This window comes from Centruroides sculpturatus, unplaced genomic scaffold (assembly GCF_000671375.1).
Source record: "Centruroides sculpturatus isolate CEXI.00-Female unplaced genomic scaffold, Cexi_2.0 scaffold1451, whole genome shotgun sequence".
Taxonomy (NCBI): domain Eukaryota; kingdom Metazoa; phylum Arthropoda; class Arachnida; order Scorpiones; family Buthidae; genus Centruroides; species Centruroides sculpturatus.
The window spans coordinates 180921-196520 of NW_019385625.1; the positions used below are offsets into that span (position 1 = coordinate 180921).

Here is a 15600-nt window from a genome sequence, read left to right on the forward strand (position 1 = left end):
CCCAAAAAATACATGTAAAAAAAGATACTGTTTGTGTTGAAAAATGAAAGATTAACTCCAGATCTTAAAATCTATTAAAAATAATACAATAAGTCAGTTAATATAATAAGATGGATGTGTTTAAACAAAATATTTCAAGTTTAGTAATAAATCAGAGCAGGGGAAATTTTAACTGTCTTATCAGTAAAATTTAATAAATTTATATTATTTGCACAATTTTCATTTCATTTTTTATTCAGCTTTTTTAATTACTGTATTTTTTGGCATATAAGATGCAACTTTTGTCCCCCCCAAAAAAAAGCTGAAAAAATTGCCCAGCATCTTACATACGAAGTTGCAATCTCCTGTAGTCTAATGAATTTCCCAAATGACCTTTAGTAGACTACAGGTAACCACTACCTAGCAATACTTGAATAAAAATGTTGTTGTTTAATTAAATTTAAACATACAATAACATTATTANATAAAAATGTTATTAAATATTAGTTTTAATGGTTTCCTTGATTAACAACAAAGAATTGCACGATACAAAGCAGAGAAAAATAAAACTTTTGGCTTATGGAAAAAAGTAGAACTTTTTTTCACAAACAAGAATAGAACAGAAGTAATGGTACTGTAATACACAGAGAGTTACAAACTAAGTAAATTTAATGTAAATTTCTGTTTTGTTTTTATTCTCTCAAAATATGAATCAGTTTTAGAGTTTAAAGTTTGGATTTAAACAATTATTTAAATATTAGCTATTTTTTTATTGTTAAAAATAGTCTACTGCCATTTTGTCTACATTTGAAAAGTAATTAATGAAAAATACAAATTACAATTTACTAAAAAAACAGTATACATATGTTTGTTGCCAGCTGTGTTAACGTATGTGCATCTTATCGGTTTAATTTACTAACAATTTCATAACAGTTGTTTTTGAGAGAACATGTGTTTTCTGCTTGACATTCATTTAATTAATGAAAAATAAATATTTTTGTACTTATGAAAAAATAATAATAATAGTATATATCTCTTCTCTTATCTATATTTATTAGAAATTTGATTTTTTTCATAGATACATGTGAATGATTATCTAAACAGATACTTAAACTTTGCAATATTATTTAAATAAAAATAATTAATGAATTTTCATGAAAATTTTAAAATTGTTTTACAACAGTATTGAATATATCAGTTTTTATGTAATTTTAAAAATATTTTGATACAAACCAAGTTGAAGCTTAGCAAAAAATATTATTATTTATCAGTGAATATGGATTTTTATATTAGTATTTATTCTTTAAACTATGTTAAATTGATATGTTTATCAGAAAGATTATACATTCTGTTTTCAAATTTAGTAGAATTTAAATGGAAATATTTTCATTTATTTTGGTAAATTAAGGATTATTTAGTTAAATAAATTGTAATAATGAATATAAAACAGCAACCGCACACCAGGTTGTATATAGCAAAATATGATCTATTTGAACCTATAACCGGTGCATACCATTTGGCATTCAGGGATTTGTGTGAGCTGGTTATTAGGCAATTGGAGAGCAAGACACTGCCTAACTTCCTCCAGGACATTATCCTTTACAAAAGGTATGTCGATGACATTATTATCTTATGGAGGACAACTCCCAACCTAACCTGCTTTCTAGGCAAAATGAATGACAATCCATATGGGCTGTCCCTTGAGATGGAGCAACATAGTAGCAGCAGTGTTCATTTCCTCAATTTGGATATCAGATTAGAAGATTTCATCATATGCACATCTGTTTATCACAAACCGTCTAGTATACATACCAATAAGCTCTTGTGATCCCTTCTAGTACAAGATGGCAGACTTCAGGGCATTGGTTAAACGAGCCTGCATGCACTCTTCTATGCAAAAGGCTTTCGCAGAAGAGTTAAAATACTTGGAAGATATTGCCAGGTCCCATGGTTACCGCAATATCATACGGAAAATCTTGGAGTGCTATAAACAGGCACGGGCTTCTTCTACCATTACAACAGTGGCGCAAAGCAGTAGCATGAGGATGGAAAATGTGAGGATACCTCTTATGTTCAACCCCCTCTTGAGGTCTTTATACAGCACCATTGCAAAAAAAAACAAAAGGTTACCCTGGCATACAGGCAATGCAGTACTTTGTTTGACATCTTACGTAACAGAAAAGACTGATCAGTATGGAGAGATTATCAGACATCTATGCAGTCCTGCTAAGGGATAACTGGTTTAACAGGGATTTGGTATACATAGGATTGACTAAACGTTCGTTGGGGATTAGATTAAAAGAGCATATCTCTTATATACAACACAATAGATGCACCACCTCACTCTCCATTTATGCCACTGATCCCGAAATTGTGGTGGACTTCACTAGAGCGCAATTAATTGTCACCACACTGCACATTGACCACCTGAAATGGCTAGAGGAAATGGAAATTTTTAAGATGTATGACACATCCTCATGCAAAATACAAAGCAGAGAACAGTTCAGAGATGACACATCCTCATGCCATGCCATGGAAAGGCCGATCTTGTCTCTTGTATTAATATACAAGAGACAAGATTGGCCTTTCCATGGCATGGCAGAACTTACTGCATACAGAGAGATAGCATTATACTATTTATTACGTGATAAAGAATAAAGAAAAAATTACTGGGGAACACGTGAGATCATTATTAATTATTTATCTCACTCTCACGTATGTTATGTATTTTGATATAATTTTCTCTTTTGTTTGGACATTGATCGTTAAGTTCGAGCACATCCAAACATGTCATGTGATGTAATACGCAAACAAACCAAACAATTCAAACTCAACAGCGTTCAGATTTGTTCAAATTTTTTTATTCATGTTCGATCCAGCTGATTTACCTGAAGAAGAACCCAGAAGGGGTTAAGAAAACGTTCGTTTTGGAAGATTGAACTCTGTAAGCACCGGTTATAGGTTCAAGTAGGTCATATTTTGTAATAATGAAACATTCTGTAATGAATAGCCATGAATTAAAGTAAAAAGTTTACAGAAGGATAGAGATAAAATACCTTAGAGACATGATTAAACCTAAATAATGATAGAAAAATTAATTTTTATCATTTCCTGTTTAATGATTCAGATTATTAGCAGACATCTTTGATGCCTTGAAAATAAAATATAACAAAAATAAAATTACACCCAATTTTGTTTTTACATTTTAGATACATTCCCAAAAAATACATGTAAAAAAAGATACTGTTTGTGTTGAAAAATGAAAGATTAACTCCAGATCTTAAAATCTATTAAAAATAATACAATAAGTCAGTTAATATAATAAGATGGATGTGTTTAAACAAAATATTTCAAGTTTAGTAATAAATCAGAGCAGGGGAAATTTTAACTGTCTTATCAGTAAAATTTAATAAATTTATATTATTTGCACAATTTTCATTTCATTTTTTATTCAGCTTTTTTAATTACTGTATTTTTTGGCATATAAGATGCAACTTTTGTCCCCCCAAAAAAAAGCTGAAAAAATTGCCCAGCATCTTACATACGAAGTTGCAATCTCCTGTAGTCTAATGAATTTCCCAAATGACCTTTAGTAGACTACAGGTAACCACTACCTAGCAATACTTGAATAAAAATGTTGTTGTTTAATTAAATTTAAACATACAATAACATTATTAGTATTTGCTATAGCTAAGGAACTTTTGCATGTATTAATTAATTAATGTTGACTATTTTAAAGGTAAATTTTAATTGTTTTGTCAAGGTGATCAGAATAAATTTTAATTGTAAATGAATTTTTTTAAACACTTCTTTTTTCCCTGATAAATAAAAATGTACATTCTAATTTTACTTTTTAAACCAGAATACAGTAAAAACAATTTTGAGGCAGAGTGCAAAAGACACAGGATTGCTTAAATACACTAAATGCTTTATCTTAAGTATTCTGTGCTGAAATGGGTTTTGAATCTTATATGTTGTAAAATATGGTAAAAATCAAAATACCTTTTTAACACCAAATGGTATACAAAAATATGTATTAAAAGGAAAAAAAAACAATCATACAAAAAAGTTGTCAAACTTTAAACTAAATTTTTTCCAACTGCTTCCATTATGGATAAAGTTAAAATGAAAGACTGATTATTGCTAAACACCTTCAATTAAATGTAAAAAAGACAAAATCTTAAAATTTACTTGAGCACATGTAGCAGACTTAAATGCAAATTCTAAGAATTTTTTCTTAACCCGAGGATGACCACTTGAAGTAGTTGTTGAAAACACCAGTTTTCATTAAATTGTTTTTGGCTAGATTATTTTGTCTTATATTTACATAATTGAATTTTTTTCCAAATTGTGTTAAATTACATTGATATTAAAAAATTCCATGTAAAAATAGAATTTGTATTTAGCTTTTGTCAAAATATTTAATTTGATTGTATTATTACATCAGTTCAGCTTATTCAAACATTCTATATTTCTGTATGTAACCATGAAGTTTCTTAATAATATATATTTTTTAAAATATTGGTCATGTGTTAAGATTAACTTTAGCATAAGAGAAATTTTCTAGATATATTCCATATAGTTTTATATTGTAAAGTAAAAAATAAGGTGATTTTTTTTAATATATTCTTCTCATTTTTCTTTTGTAATTTGAAAAGTGTAATGTAAAATCTGTTTTGATATAATGATTCCATTTTAAATTGAATGTAAAACTCAAATAAAGTACTTGAAAGAATATAAGAGTAAGGTGTGAAGCTGAGACAAAAAGAGATCTTTTGTCTCAGCTTTAGATTCCTAACTATAGTCTGCTATTGTATAAAAGCAGTGAGCCAGTCTCCTTTGTCTCTCACTTATAGTGGATATAGTTATGAATAATATATTTGATATATATTTAATTTATGGCTTGATTGGAATATTGAGCTATAGTTAGCTCTTCGGTAATTCAAGTAGCTAAGGTCTTGATATTTGCTATTTGCTATTACCAGTGTAGAATTATTCAGTCTATAATATAGTGATAGACAGCACGCTAATCATTTGTTACAAAAACTTTTACCATAGAAGCATTAAATTAAATACGTATGTCACTAAATTGACGAGCGCTTTCGACGATACACACTTTCGTCTTCTTCAGGTCATTAGAAGATATAAGATCCTTTTTTGAATACAAAATTTAAAACATTCCAATCTTAATTAACATTTTGGAATAACAGCAACATTAGAATATAAGAAGATATTTAAACACGCGTGTTTTTATTTAAATATCTTCTTATATTCTACTGTTGCTGTTATTCCAAAATGTTAATTAAGATTGGAATGTTTTAAATTTTGTATTCAAAAAAGGATCTTATATCTTCTAATGACCTGAAGAAGACGAAGTGTGTATCGTCGAAAGCACTCGTCAATTTAGTGACATACGTATTTAATTTAACGCTTCTATGGTAAAGTTTTTGTAATTATTCAGTCTTATTTCTGTTTGTGTTATTTCTTTTACTAATGCCGTTAAGTTTCTTTTAATATCTGTTTTATGTTTGGGTAATGGCATAGGTTCTTATTGACCATTAAGATGAACTTTTGTCTTATTTGCTCCAAATGAATAGTTCATTAATATATCTGAATGCTGTAACTGTATATCTGTTGAACCTAAAGATTGGCACTTATATAAAATTAAGAAAGTTATGCAAATTCTCCCACAGTAGGTTGATAGATGATTTTACTTTAAAGAATTGAAACATATTTAAATGATTTGATAACATCTTTAGAACAATAATTGTAAAATTAATAAACCTGGCAATTTTATCAAATGTATATTACATTTTTTATTTATGCCATCACTGAAAGGAAGTCGTGTAACATTTGCATAGTGAGGCAGATGAGCAGCCTCTAATAAAAGGTTGACTCTGCTGTAAGACTTATTTTCCTGAGGTGTGAGAAAGGACATCAAAAGACTCATTATTGTATAGTCTTAAATTGTTTAGTAATTCAGTGGAATTTCTATATTCGTAATATCCAATATTCATAACATTTTGATGACTTTTTCCCCTCCATATTCGTCAGTATTTTCTGTATTTGTTGTCATTCCCAAAACCGGAAATGGTGCTACAATCGAATGCTCATGCCGATCAGCTAGCCATATTAGCTAACTGTAGTTAATCAGTCTGCTTTGCACAGTTGTCATGTTTGTTCTTGGTTTTTCGCATAGATTATTTTCAAAAACTCAAGTTTCAATGGCTCCAACAAAGATCACTGAAGAAAAACAGCAAAAATGGAAAGCTGTTAGAACAACAATAGAGGTAAAAAAAAAAGAAATTATTATTGCCTACTTCAGAAATGTTTTAAAAAACAGACAATACTGAACAAGTACTTTATTACATCAAATTGATCATATGATTATATCCCATGATCATAATTGGAATTACCTAATGTTTTAATTGATGGTATGTCTTTTTCTAAACAATAATAACCTTACTCTTCTTTTCCATCTACCACTATACTATATTTATTTAGTACAATAAAAATAAAGCTTTACAAACAACATAATTTTTATTCTTGTATTTTTTTTTTTTTTTAGGATGGGAATGGATTAATTGAATATCACTTATTTATTATGAGAAAAATTGTTTCTATATTCCTCATATTCCATATTCGTTAGGTTCTTAGGAACAGATTAATGACAAATATAGAGGTTCCACTGTATTTAAATGATATTTATGAAGATTTTTTTAATATAAAATTACTAGTTATGTTTTGACAATTAGTTACACATCATATACCATAGTCATGAATGTCTTTATAATTATCCTCATTGTTATAACAAAATACAGGTAACCCCCGTATAACACGGTAGTTACGTTCCAAAAAATTGCCGTGTTATGCGAATCCGTGTTATACGAAACAAAGAACTAATACGAAAAGGAGGGTTAGGTTTCCAAAAATTAAAAAAACATGCTACTATATTTTCATAATTAGATAAATATCTTCATTAAAAATTTTTTAAGTGATACATCTATAATATAATCGAGACGGGTTGATGATAATGATAATAATAATAAGTGCAGAGCCCAAACGGTTAGGAGTTGAAAGTTGAAATTTGGTACATAGATAGGGTACGTCACGAAAACGCACACTAAGAAGGAATTTTTCGAAATTCCTCCCGGGGGGGAGAAAGACAGGATTAAGGCTTAACACTTCCATCAACAATGGAAGTGTTACGTAACAATGGTATTGTTAAGAGAAAGCGACGTGCAAGATTTACAGGCGCAGATGCAGTTCTTTCGTTTTTGCGGGAAATCGAACATATTTTTAGAACCATCTAAAAGTTCTCTAATTAGTCTGGAAACAAGGGGACTCAATTCTTGCATTCTGTGAAAACGGGTAAGATTGACTGTAACGTAATAATTTTTATCTTAGTTATCGTTACTTTTGCCCGAGCAACGCCGGGCCCACCTGCTAGTCTTATATATATAACCCATTCAACAGGTGTCCGTCCTTCCTTCCGTCTGTCTGTCCCGTAACCGTTTGATAACCGACACTAGAGGCGCCCCTATCGTGTGTCATATTTCAAACATTCAAATTAAATTAACAATTTTAATTATTATTTAAATTAACAATATAAATTATTATTATTCATTTGGCCAATAAATTATTATTTGGTCAATATAACAATATAAATAATTCAGTATATTTGTAATAGGAATTTATTATTGTCACGGAATGCCTGTAATGTTCACTAGGAGGCGAATAACGAAAAACCGGATAGATTTGAACCGCTACGATAAAACGATAAGGTTTGAAATAGTTAAGCTAATTTTTTAATATAATAATAGAAACCTTTCATGGCACGACTACAGTGGCTAGCCACTGTAGGCACGACCAAAGAAATACGCCACTGTGGAGGAACGTAAAGCTGCCGCTGCTTTAAACATGCCTCATAGGAATTTGTAATACTGCTAAAACGCCCACTAGGGAGCGTCCCGGGCTACTAGTATTAAAATGTGGCATGCAGCGTACAGTATGTCCGCCATGTTCCTTCCGTTTCGGATTTTTGCGAATGACGTTGTAATGCAAAGATTTTTGTTTCTGCAAACTTTTTCGATTTTCAGAGTCAAAAATCCAATTTTTATATTTATTAAGGTTTCAGTTTTTAAATAAAATCAAAATTTTAGGCTAGATTGTTTACAAATAAAACAAATTTCTTTAAATTTAAATTTCGTTTTGATACAATTTCGTAACAATTTTGAAATGCTGTATTTTTTTAAGTTGAACGATGAAATTAAATCTCTCTTCGTTGCAGAGAAACAGAGTATTTTCTGACCGAAATTCCCGAAAATCCCCAGGAATTTTTCGGGTGTGGTCCGTCCGGATATGTCGGGGCCCGTCTTTCACTACCCGGCATCTTTGTGGGCCTGGCCTAACCCATAATGGGCTTAGCGAAAAGAGGTCCTCTTTGTGTTCACACAGCGGAAAGAGTTTAAATAAAAAAAAAGTTTCCTGTGCCTTTGAAAATTCTTGAAATTTTGCAAGAAGGTTTGTGTAAAAATTCCAAAACTTTTTAACTTCCATATATTTATTATTTATATTTTATAAATTTTATCTATTAATTTAAATAAAATAATAAAATTAATTTATTACCCGCACGATTACCGACGTGATAAAAAGGTAAAATGAAATGACGTAGTTCTAATTTACTCACGTGACCAATTCGCAATTTGAGAAAACGATAAGAAACGGAACTATAAGGCTAAAATAATCTATAAAATAATTTTAAGTAATAGTTTTTACATCGTAGNTGTATCGACAGAAGGCGAGAAGAGAAAATTTACATACTTAAGTACTAATAGTTCACGAAAATAATAATTTTCGTGAACTATTATTAGTTAAGTATGTAAAAATTTATTACATTTCCTGTTGTACGAGGGTTTTACCCAATTCTCGAACCGTGTCAGAGTGAATCCGTGCTATAAAAGTACCGTGTTATACGGGGGTTACCTGTATTACTTTTGTCTAAAAATAAATTTAGTATAAATCATAAATTAATAACAGAATGTTGTAATAGCAATTGATTATTAAAAATAAATTTCAGTAAAATGAAAATAGATTGTAGATTAATATCAATTTGGTATTTATATAGCAATAAATAAAAATCTGTAAACATGAGAGAACTATTTTATATTGTTAGATATTTTAGAATTTGTTTTCTTTATTTAGATAAATTGGATTCTTCATAATTATAAATATTTTTAACTTTAAGCTGACTTTCAGATTTTGTCCTCAAATCTTCTATTGCCTACATTGCTATATCTTTGCATTCTCATATTTTATCTTAAATATACATCATAAATACTTAAGATGCATGAGGTAGATTTAAAGCCTTTGATAAATTACTGAATATAAAATCATTACAAATATATTTATAAATGGTAAATTTTATATTAACTTATATTGAAATATAAAATTATTTTTAGTCAATGTAGGTATAAAATTCGTTATTCATGTTTTTTATACTTAAAATCAAAATATTTAGTCAGAACTTATTATAAACTTAAATAATTCAAAAGCAAATTATTTATGTTTACAGTTCTTAAATCAATCATTGATGACTGTTGAAGAGCAGTTGATGAAGGAAGAATCACTTGTTAGCAGTAAAGTAATTAGAGGTTCAAGTGACATCCACCATTCATGGAATACTTTCCCATCAGTGAGATTGAGAAATGGATCTTCTAAACTTTCATTAAATGTTACTGCCTCTAAAGATGTCAAAACTATAGATGATGATTTGACAAATCTTACTTGGCTTCAAGATACAAATTTGCTGAAGAATATTCATGTAGGATCCAATACCAAAGAACTTTTAACAGATAAGGATGAGAGAGAGAAAAGCAATATCAACCAAGATAAAGATCCATCGGATATCCAATATGATCCTTTTGTCCATATTAAGGTTAAACCACCATATTCTTTCAGTTGTTTAATTTTTATGGCAATAGAGAATTCTCCATCAAAAGCCCTACCTGTAAAAGATATTTATTCTTGGATACTCACTCATTTTCCATATTTTCAACAAGCACCAAATGGATGGAAAAATTCTGTCCGCCATAATTTGTCTCTGAATAAATGCTTCCGTAAAATTGAGAAAAAGGGACAGGTAAATAATAATTTATTTAAACATTGAAAGTATTTGATTAAATTTTAAATCTTGATCCTTGTTTTTTACTTTAATAATTATGTTGAAAAAGAGAGTTTTTACATGGAAAAAACACAAATTTCTTAATGGCTTACATCTGTTATAAAATTGTTTATAATTTTAGTTGTTTTAAAACAAATGAATTAATAATTAATAAAAAATTTTGAAAAATTGGATATAGTAAAATATTTGTTTTTTATATTTTGTTACAGAATATTGCCAAAGGTTCTTTGTGGTCAATAGATCCTGAATTTCGTCCTAACCTCATTCAAGCATTACAGAAAGGTCCTAGATATTCAAATACTCATGGTAAAGAATTTCAAGATATACCACAATGCCAAAAACTATATTCAGCTAGGTATTTATTGTTAATGATTATAATATATAAATTTATATAGATAAAAAGAATTGATTAATCGTAACTATTAAAGTGATAATTATTCTGTGCAATAACAAGATCATTAAGAAAATCTGGATCATTATTTTAACATTACAGTATGTGCATTTTCAATATATTTTTATTCTATCTCACTATTAAATATACCATTAACAGTGGTCACTAATCAGTGGTTCGTGGAGAAATTTCAACATTGATCGACTCAAGGTTATTGTAAATGAAATGCAAAATGCTTTGTTGCTTTTTCTCACTCATTGGGGGTTTATTATTCAAATCTGAAACCAAACATGAAATGACTGTTACCAATAAATAATAATGTCAATAAATCAATAAATAATGTTGCACAATTGTCATCCTTTGTGGAAAAGAGCCAATAATCCATAAACTTATTTCAAACAAGCAACAACAAACTTCACACTCATTTGTTATAATTAAACAAGTGAATTTCATATTAATAAAATTAAATTCAACTTTAATGATTGTTATTTTATAGATGTTTGTATCATTAAAAAAATTTATGATAGTGGTCAGCAGGATTCAAAATTGTGAGTTTAGTGGTCCACGAGGTCAGAAAGGTTGGCAACCATTCTTATATAAAATTAAAAGTAACCATGTGATAAGAACAATCTGTAAAATTCTTGAAAATGATTTCACATCTATAGTTATAAAGCAAATAATTCTAAATTTCAAGTAAAATTCTGTTAATGGTGAATATGATATAAACTGAAAATTTTGAAACCTTACAACATATAGATTTTTAAAAATTCATAAATAAGTAAAAAAATATATTACAATTAATACAAAGTATTAAAACAGGTCAGAACAATAATTATATGTGTATAAATAACTAGCTGAGATACCTGGTTCTTTACTTGGAAAATAATGTATTAGGTAAAGTTAATATATGCCAAAAATTACAATGTGTGGGTTTGACTCATTTGAACAAATTTGCAACATATCAATGACTTCATTCAGTTCAAAATGTTTGTTTAGCAGAGAAATGAGAGAATTCAATCTGTTTGATCTTTTGCTCAGAGTTGCATTGCCAAGTCAATTTGATTTTACCAATTTAATTTGTGTATTCAGTGTTCAAGAAATAATGGTGGCTAATAGACATTAGAACTGGAGCTGTGGCTAATACTCTTTCTTCATAGTTCTAAATGAAATTTTCTGGGTTAATGAAATTTACAACAGAAATTTCAATATTGCCAAGTAACTTTGGTATTGCCAAGATTTTTCAATGAATTCATTGCATCAATTCATTATTCTCTCTTAGAATTTATTACATTGATCAATTTAAACTTTTCCATTCTCATACATTATAATTATAGATATCACATGTAAAATTAATTTCAAATTAGTTACATATACTGTATATATATCCAGAGACTTTTGTGGAAAGTTAAGGAATAAATCTTCAAAATGCAGTTCAGAAAATTCAAAAACACTCTATTCATTTTTAATTTATTATATAGAGTATATGATATTTCTATGAAAAAACATGATATACAACATATACCATCATATACCCTCCACTACAACACTGAGTATAAGTAGCAGTGTTAATGCTCATTGATGTAACATGAAATGTTCACATTGAAAGTTTCATGTCCTAATTGTATTATAACTAGTATGAATAAATTTATTTTCTAGTAATATTAAATCTAATGCCTTTTCATTCTTTTAAATTATGTAAAGTAATTTCTGTTTTCTATAATAATAACAATAATAATTATTGTTCATTTTACAGTGGAAATATTTCTAATTCCTTATCTACAGAGAATGATTTTAAAATTCCTACACCAGGTAAGTATTTTATGGAATTTTCAGAAATATTCAGATTCTGTTTATGATATGAAAATATAAACTTTATTTATACAGAACTCTTCCCATATTTATATAGACAACTAGCCGTTTCTAGTCTCAAAGGTAAAAATATTTTTTGTTGTAATGTGTATTAAATTTATTGAATATATGTGAAATAAAAATTACCACCTTAAATTCATAAAGTTTTGTGTTTAAATTTTCAAAATTATATTTTTTCAATTGTCTTAAATATTTAGATTTAGAATCTTTATTAATTTGTTAACATTAGAGAGGTTGAGGCGCACGTTTTAAACGTGTAAACGTGTACGTGTGGCGTCCGGCGCCGCTTTCCCGTAAGCCTAAAAGTTTGACAATGGTGTTTGGATAGTCGGTGGAATCACGCTCGACATTCCAAACACCATCGTCAAACTTTTAGGCTTACGGGAAAGCGGCGCCGAACGTCACATGCACACGTTTACACGTTTAAAACGTGCGCCTCAACCTCTCTATTAATAAGTCTAACTGTATTAATAATTTGATGCAAATTGTTAAAAATTTTAAACTTTTTACATTAAAATTTATCTGATAATCATAATTTAAAACATTTCATTAAATTTAATTTCAGATACTGAAGTTGATGCAGCAGCAACAATGTTAGCTCTCAAGAATGGACCAAATATGTTAGATGAACAAGGTAATTGGAATTATTAATTATAATTAATTTAAAAATTAATTATAATATTTATTAATACACAAATATATCATAAACTTCACTACTAAAAGTATACAAAGGTAATAATTATAAAATAATTTATATGATTGTAGTGTTGATGATCCAAGGAAGTATGCCTTTTAAACTCATTAATGTTTAATGTTAATTCTTTTCTTTATTAATATACAAATTTAGTTAATTACTTTTTATGGACGATAGATTTTTTCTCATTTTCTATGAAGAAATAATGTATCTCAAGTTACAATTTTATTAATATTGCACAATAAATAGATAAGATTTCTTGCAAATATCTTAAAAAAATGAAAGCAATGTGCTTTTATATAAAATAGTTCTGTAATATTTTATATCTGTTTTGTCTCTTATGACTTCTGAATTAATTTGACTAAAAATAAGGTTGAATTTTAATTGATAGTTCCAAATCATTATCATATCAATTTAAGGAGTGAATACAAATTACTGATTTTTTTTTTATATATTATAGATAATTTTGTTGCTATCTGTGTAATATATTAGAAATATTCAATTTGCAATTTGGATATATATTACTTATGATCGAACAATTCCAAGACACAACTTTTAACATTTTAGTTATTGCAGTAATTGTAATGTAACTACTAGAATGGCAAAAAGCCAGAAAATAAATAAAATTTGAGTTTTATTTCATTTCTGGCTTCTTGCCACATTTGTTATTTCCTATTATATAAAATATATGAAAATAAAAATAACTTTAATCTATATGAAAGTCATTAATTGTATAGAAATTCAAATCAGACAGTGATATAAAAACTTTTATGGTTTGATACTACTAATGATTTTTCAAATACAGTTCTTCAATTTGTAGAAATGTTTTACGGAAAACAAAGACAACTCAATAATACACTAATATAAAATATTCATAACTAGTAGCTATACCTAATGTTGACCAGGCTAAAATAATTAAACTTTTAATATGGTTTTAATTTTAATGTTTATTAGGCTGCAAATTGTAAAAATTGTAGACAAATACCCACTGTCATCATCTGTTTTTTCTTAATCTCAAGAGCAGAGTTAGATAGATGAAATATGAGACCATATATTAGGGGCAGGAGGCCCATATTAACTATATACAAACTTCCGATGCAAACCTGAAGTCAATTTCAATTCAAAAATTTTCCCCTGAAAGGTGTTTGATAAATAACCAGCACAACTCTGTAATTAAAGGAAAAGTATGATGTACAGGGGCAAGCCTCTACTAATTTGATGTGGAGAGAATATATTTTAACCTATTCAATGTTGAAATTTTTATTTGTTGCCTGTGACACCATGTTGAATTTTTGTTGATGTTAAGCCTAAAAATTTTTTTTTTAAATAATAATCGTGTTTACTGTATCGTTAAAAATTATTTTTTTCTGTTGCACAAACAAAATAAATATATTGAATAATATAGAAACAAAAAAAATTATATTTTAAAAGTTCGTTTTAATATAAAAATTGTGATGCATAGTGACATCTAGTATCAAAAACGTTCCAATGTAAACACGAAAATATTTGGGATCACCCACGCAGGTCAATGAGGTCAACACGAATATTTTCAGTAACTACGTAGGACAGGTTAAATTAAGTAAATTAAAAATATGATTAAAAATTGCAGCCTGGCATTATGACAATGTCACAATAAATAATTGCTTGTCTTTATTATTTTTTCCAACTTGTTCCATCATATTTTATAAAAGTATTTGCAAAAGTTAGAAAATTTTCCCAAATGAAAAAAGTTTTTAGTAGAACAATCAGTAACAAAACAATTATATAGTAAAATCTGTGTAACTAAAATTGCATGGTACCAAATTATTTTATTTTGTTTTGACAGGTCTCTATTTTCAACAGATCTTAGTATGTTTTTTTCTATCTTTAAGTTAAACCAGATAAATGTCATACAGTTCAATTCATTTTTTAATAGTAAAATCACTTTTATACATGTAAAAAATTTTATTATTAAGCTTAATTCAAATTAAGCAAAAGTGATTCCAACTAAAGATGGGAGTATTCAAAAGGAAAAATTCAATTGAAACTATTTGATTCTAAAAAGTTTTTGTTGTTCTCAAGAACTTATACTACATATTCAAATGCTTCAGATGTGATTCTTATGAGCTCTCACCATAGTAAACAAGCTAATTTGAGTTTCAAAAACTAATGTTTTGCTCTGCCATTGGAAATTCTAATTGCATTACAGTAAAACAAAAAACAACAACTGCACAAGTAAACTGGAACTCTACATAAACAGAATAACACCTGAATACAAATTTATGCTACCGATCTGGGGGTTAACATCTGCTGGGACGAGGCTCCCCTGATACACAGGGTCTTTGACTGACATGACTTAAAATTGTTGGAGGCCATAGAAATCCACAGAGCTGACATAAATGGAACATGCATCGACACAGATTGCATTCCAATTCCATATGCATGGAAACATTATTTAGACTCCCAAAAGATTTAAATTTAAAAATGTTTTAAATTTAATTTTAT

At 28.2% G+C, this 15600-nt stretch overlaps 1 protein-coding gene across 2 annotated transcripts in view; it reads left to right on the forward strand.

Annotated features, from left to right (window-relative positions):
- LOC111640715 (forkhead box protein N3-like) overlaps window positions 1-13091 on the forward strand; it is a 47728-nt gene extending 34637 nt beyond the window's left edge. For both annotated transcript variants that reach the window (XM_023386749.1, XM_023386748.1), the window contains exons 2-6: window positions 9554-10120; window positions 10372-10517; window positions 12307-12362; window positions 12438-12485; window positions 12988-13091. In XM_023386749.1, the coding sequence (XP_023242517.1) occupies window positions 9572-10120; window positions 10372-10517; window positions 12307-12362; window positions 12438-12485; window positions 12988-13073 (885 nt within the window). In that variant the 5' untranslated portion in view covers window positions 9554-9571 and the 3' untranslated portion in view covers window positions 13074-13091. The remainder of the gene's footprint in view (window positions 1-9553; window positions 10121-10371; window positions 10518-12306; window positions 12363-12437; window positions 12486-12987) is intronic.
- The last annotated feature ends 2509 nt before the right edge of the window (window positions 13092-15600 follow it).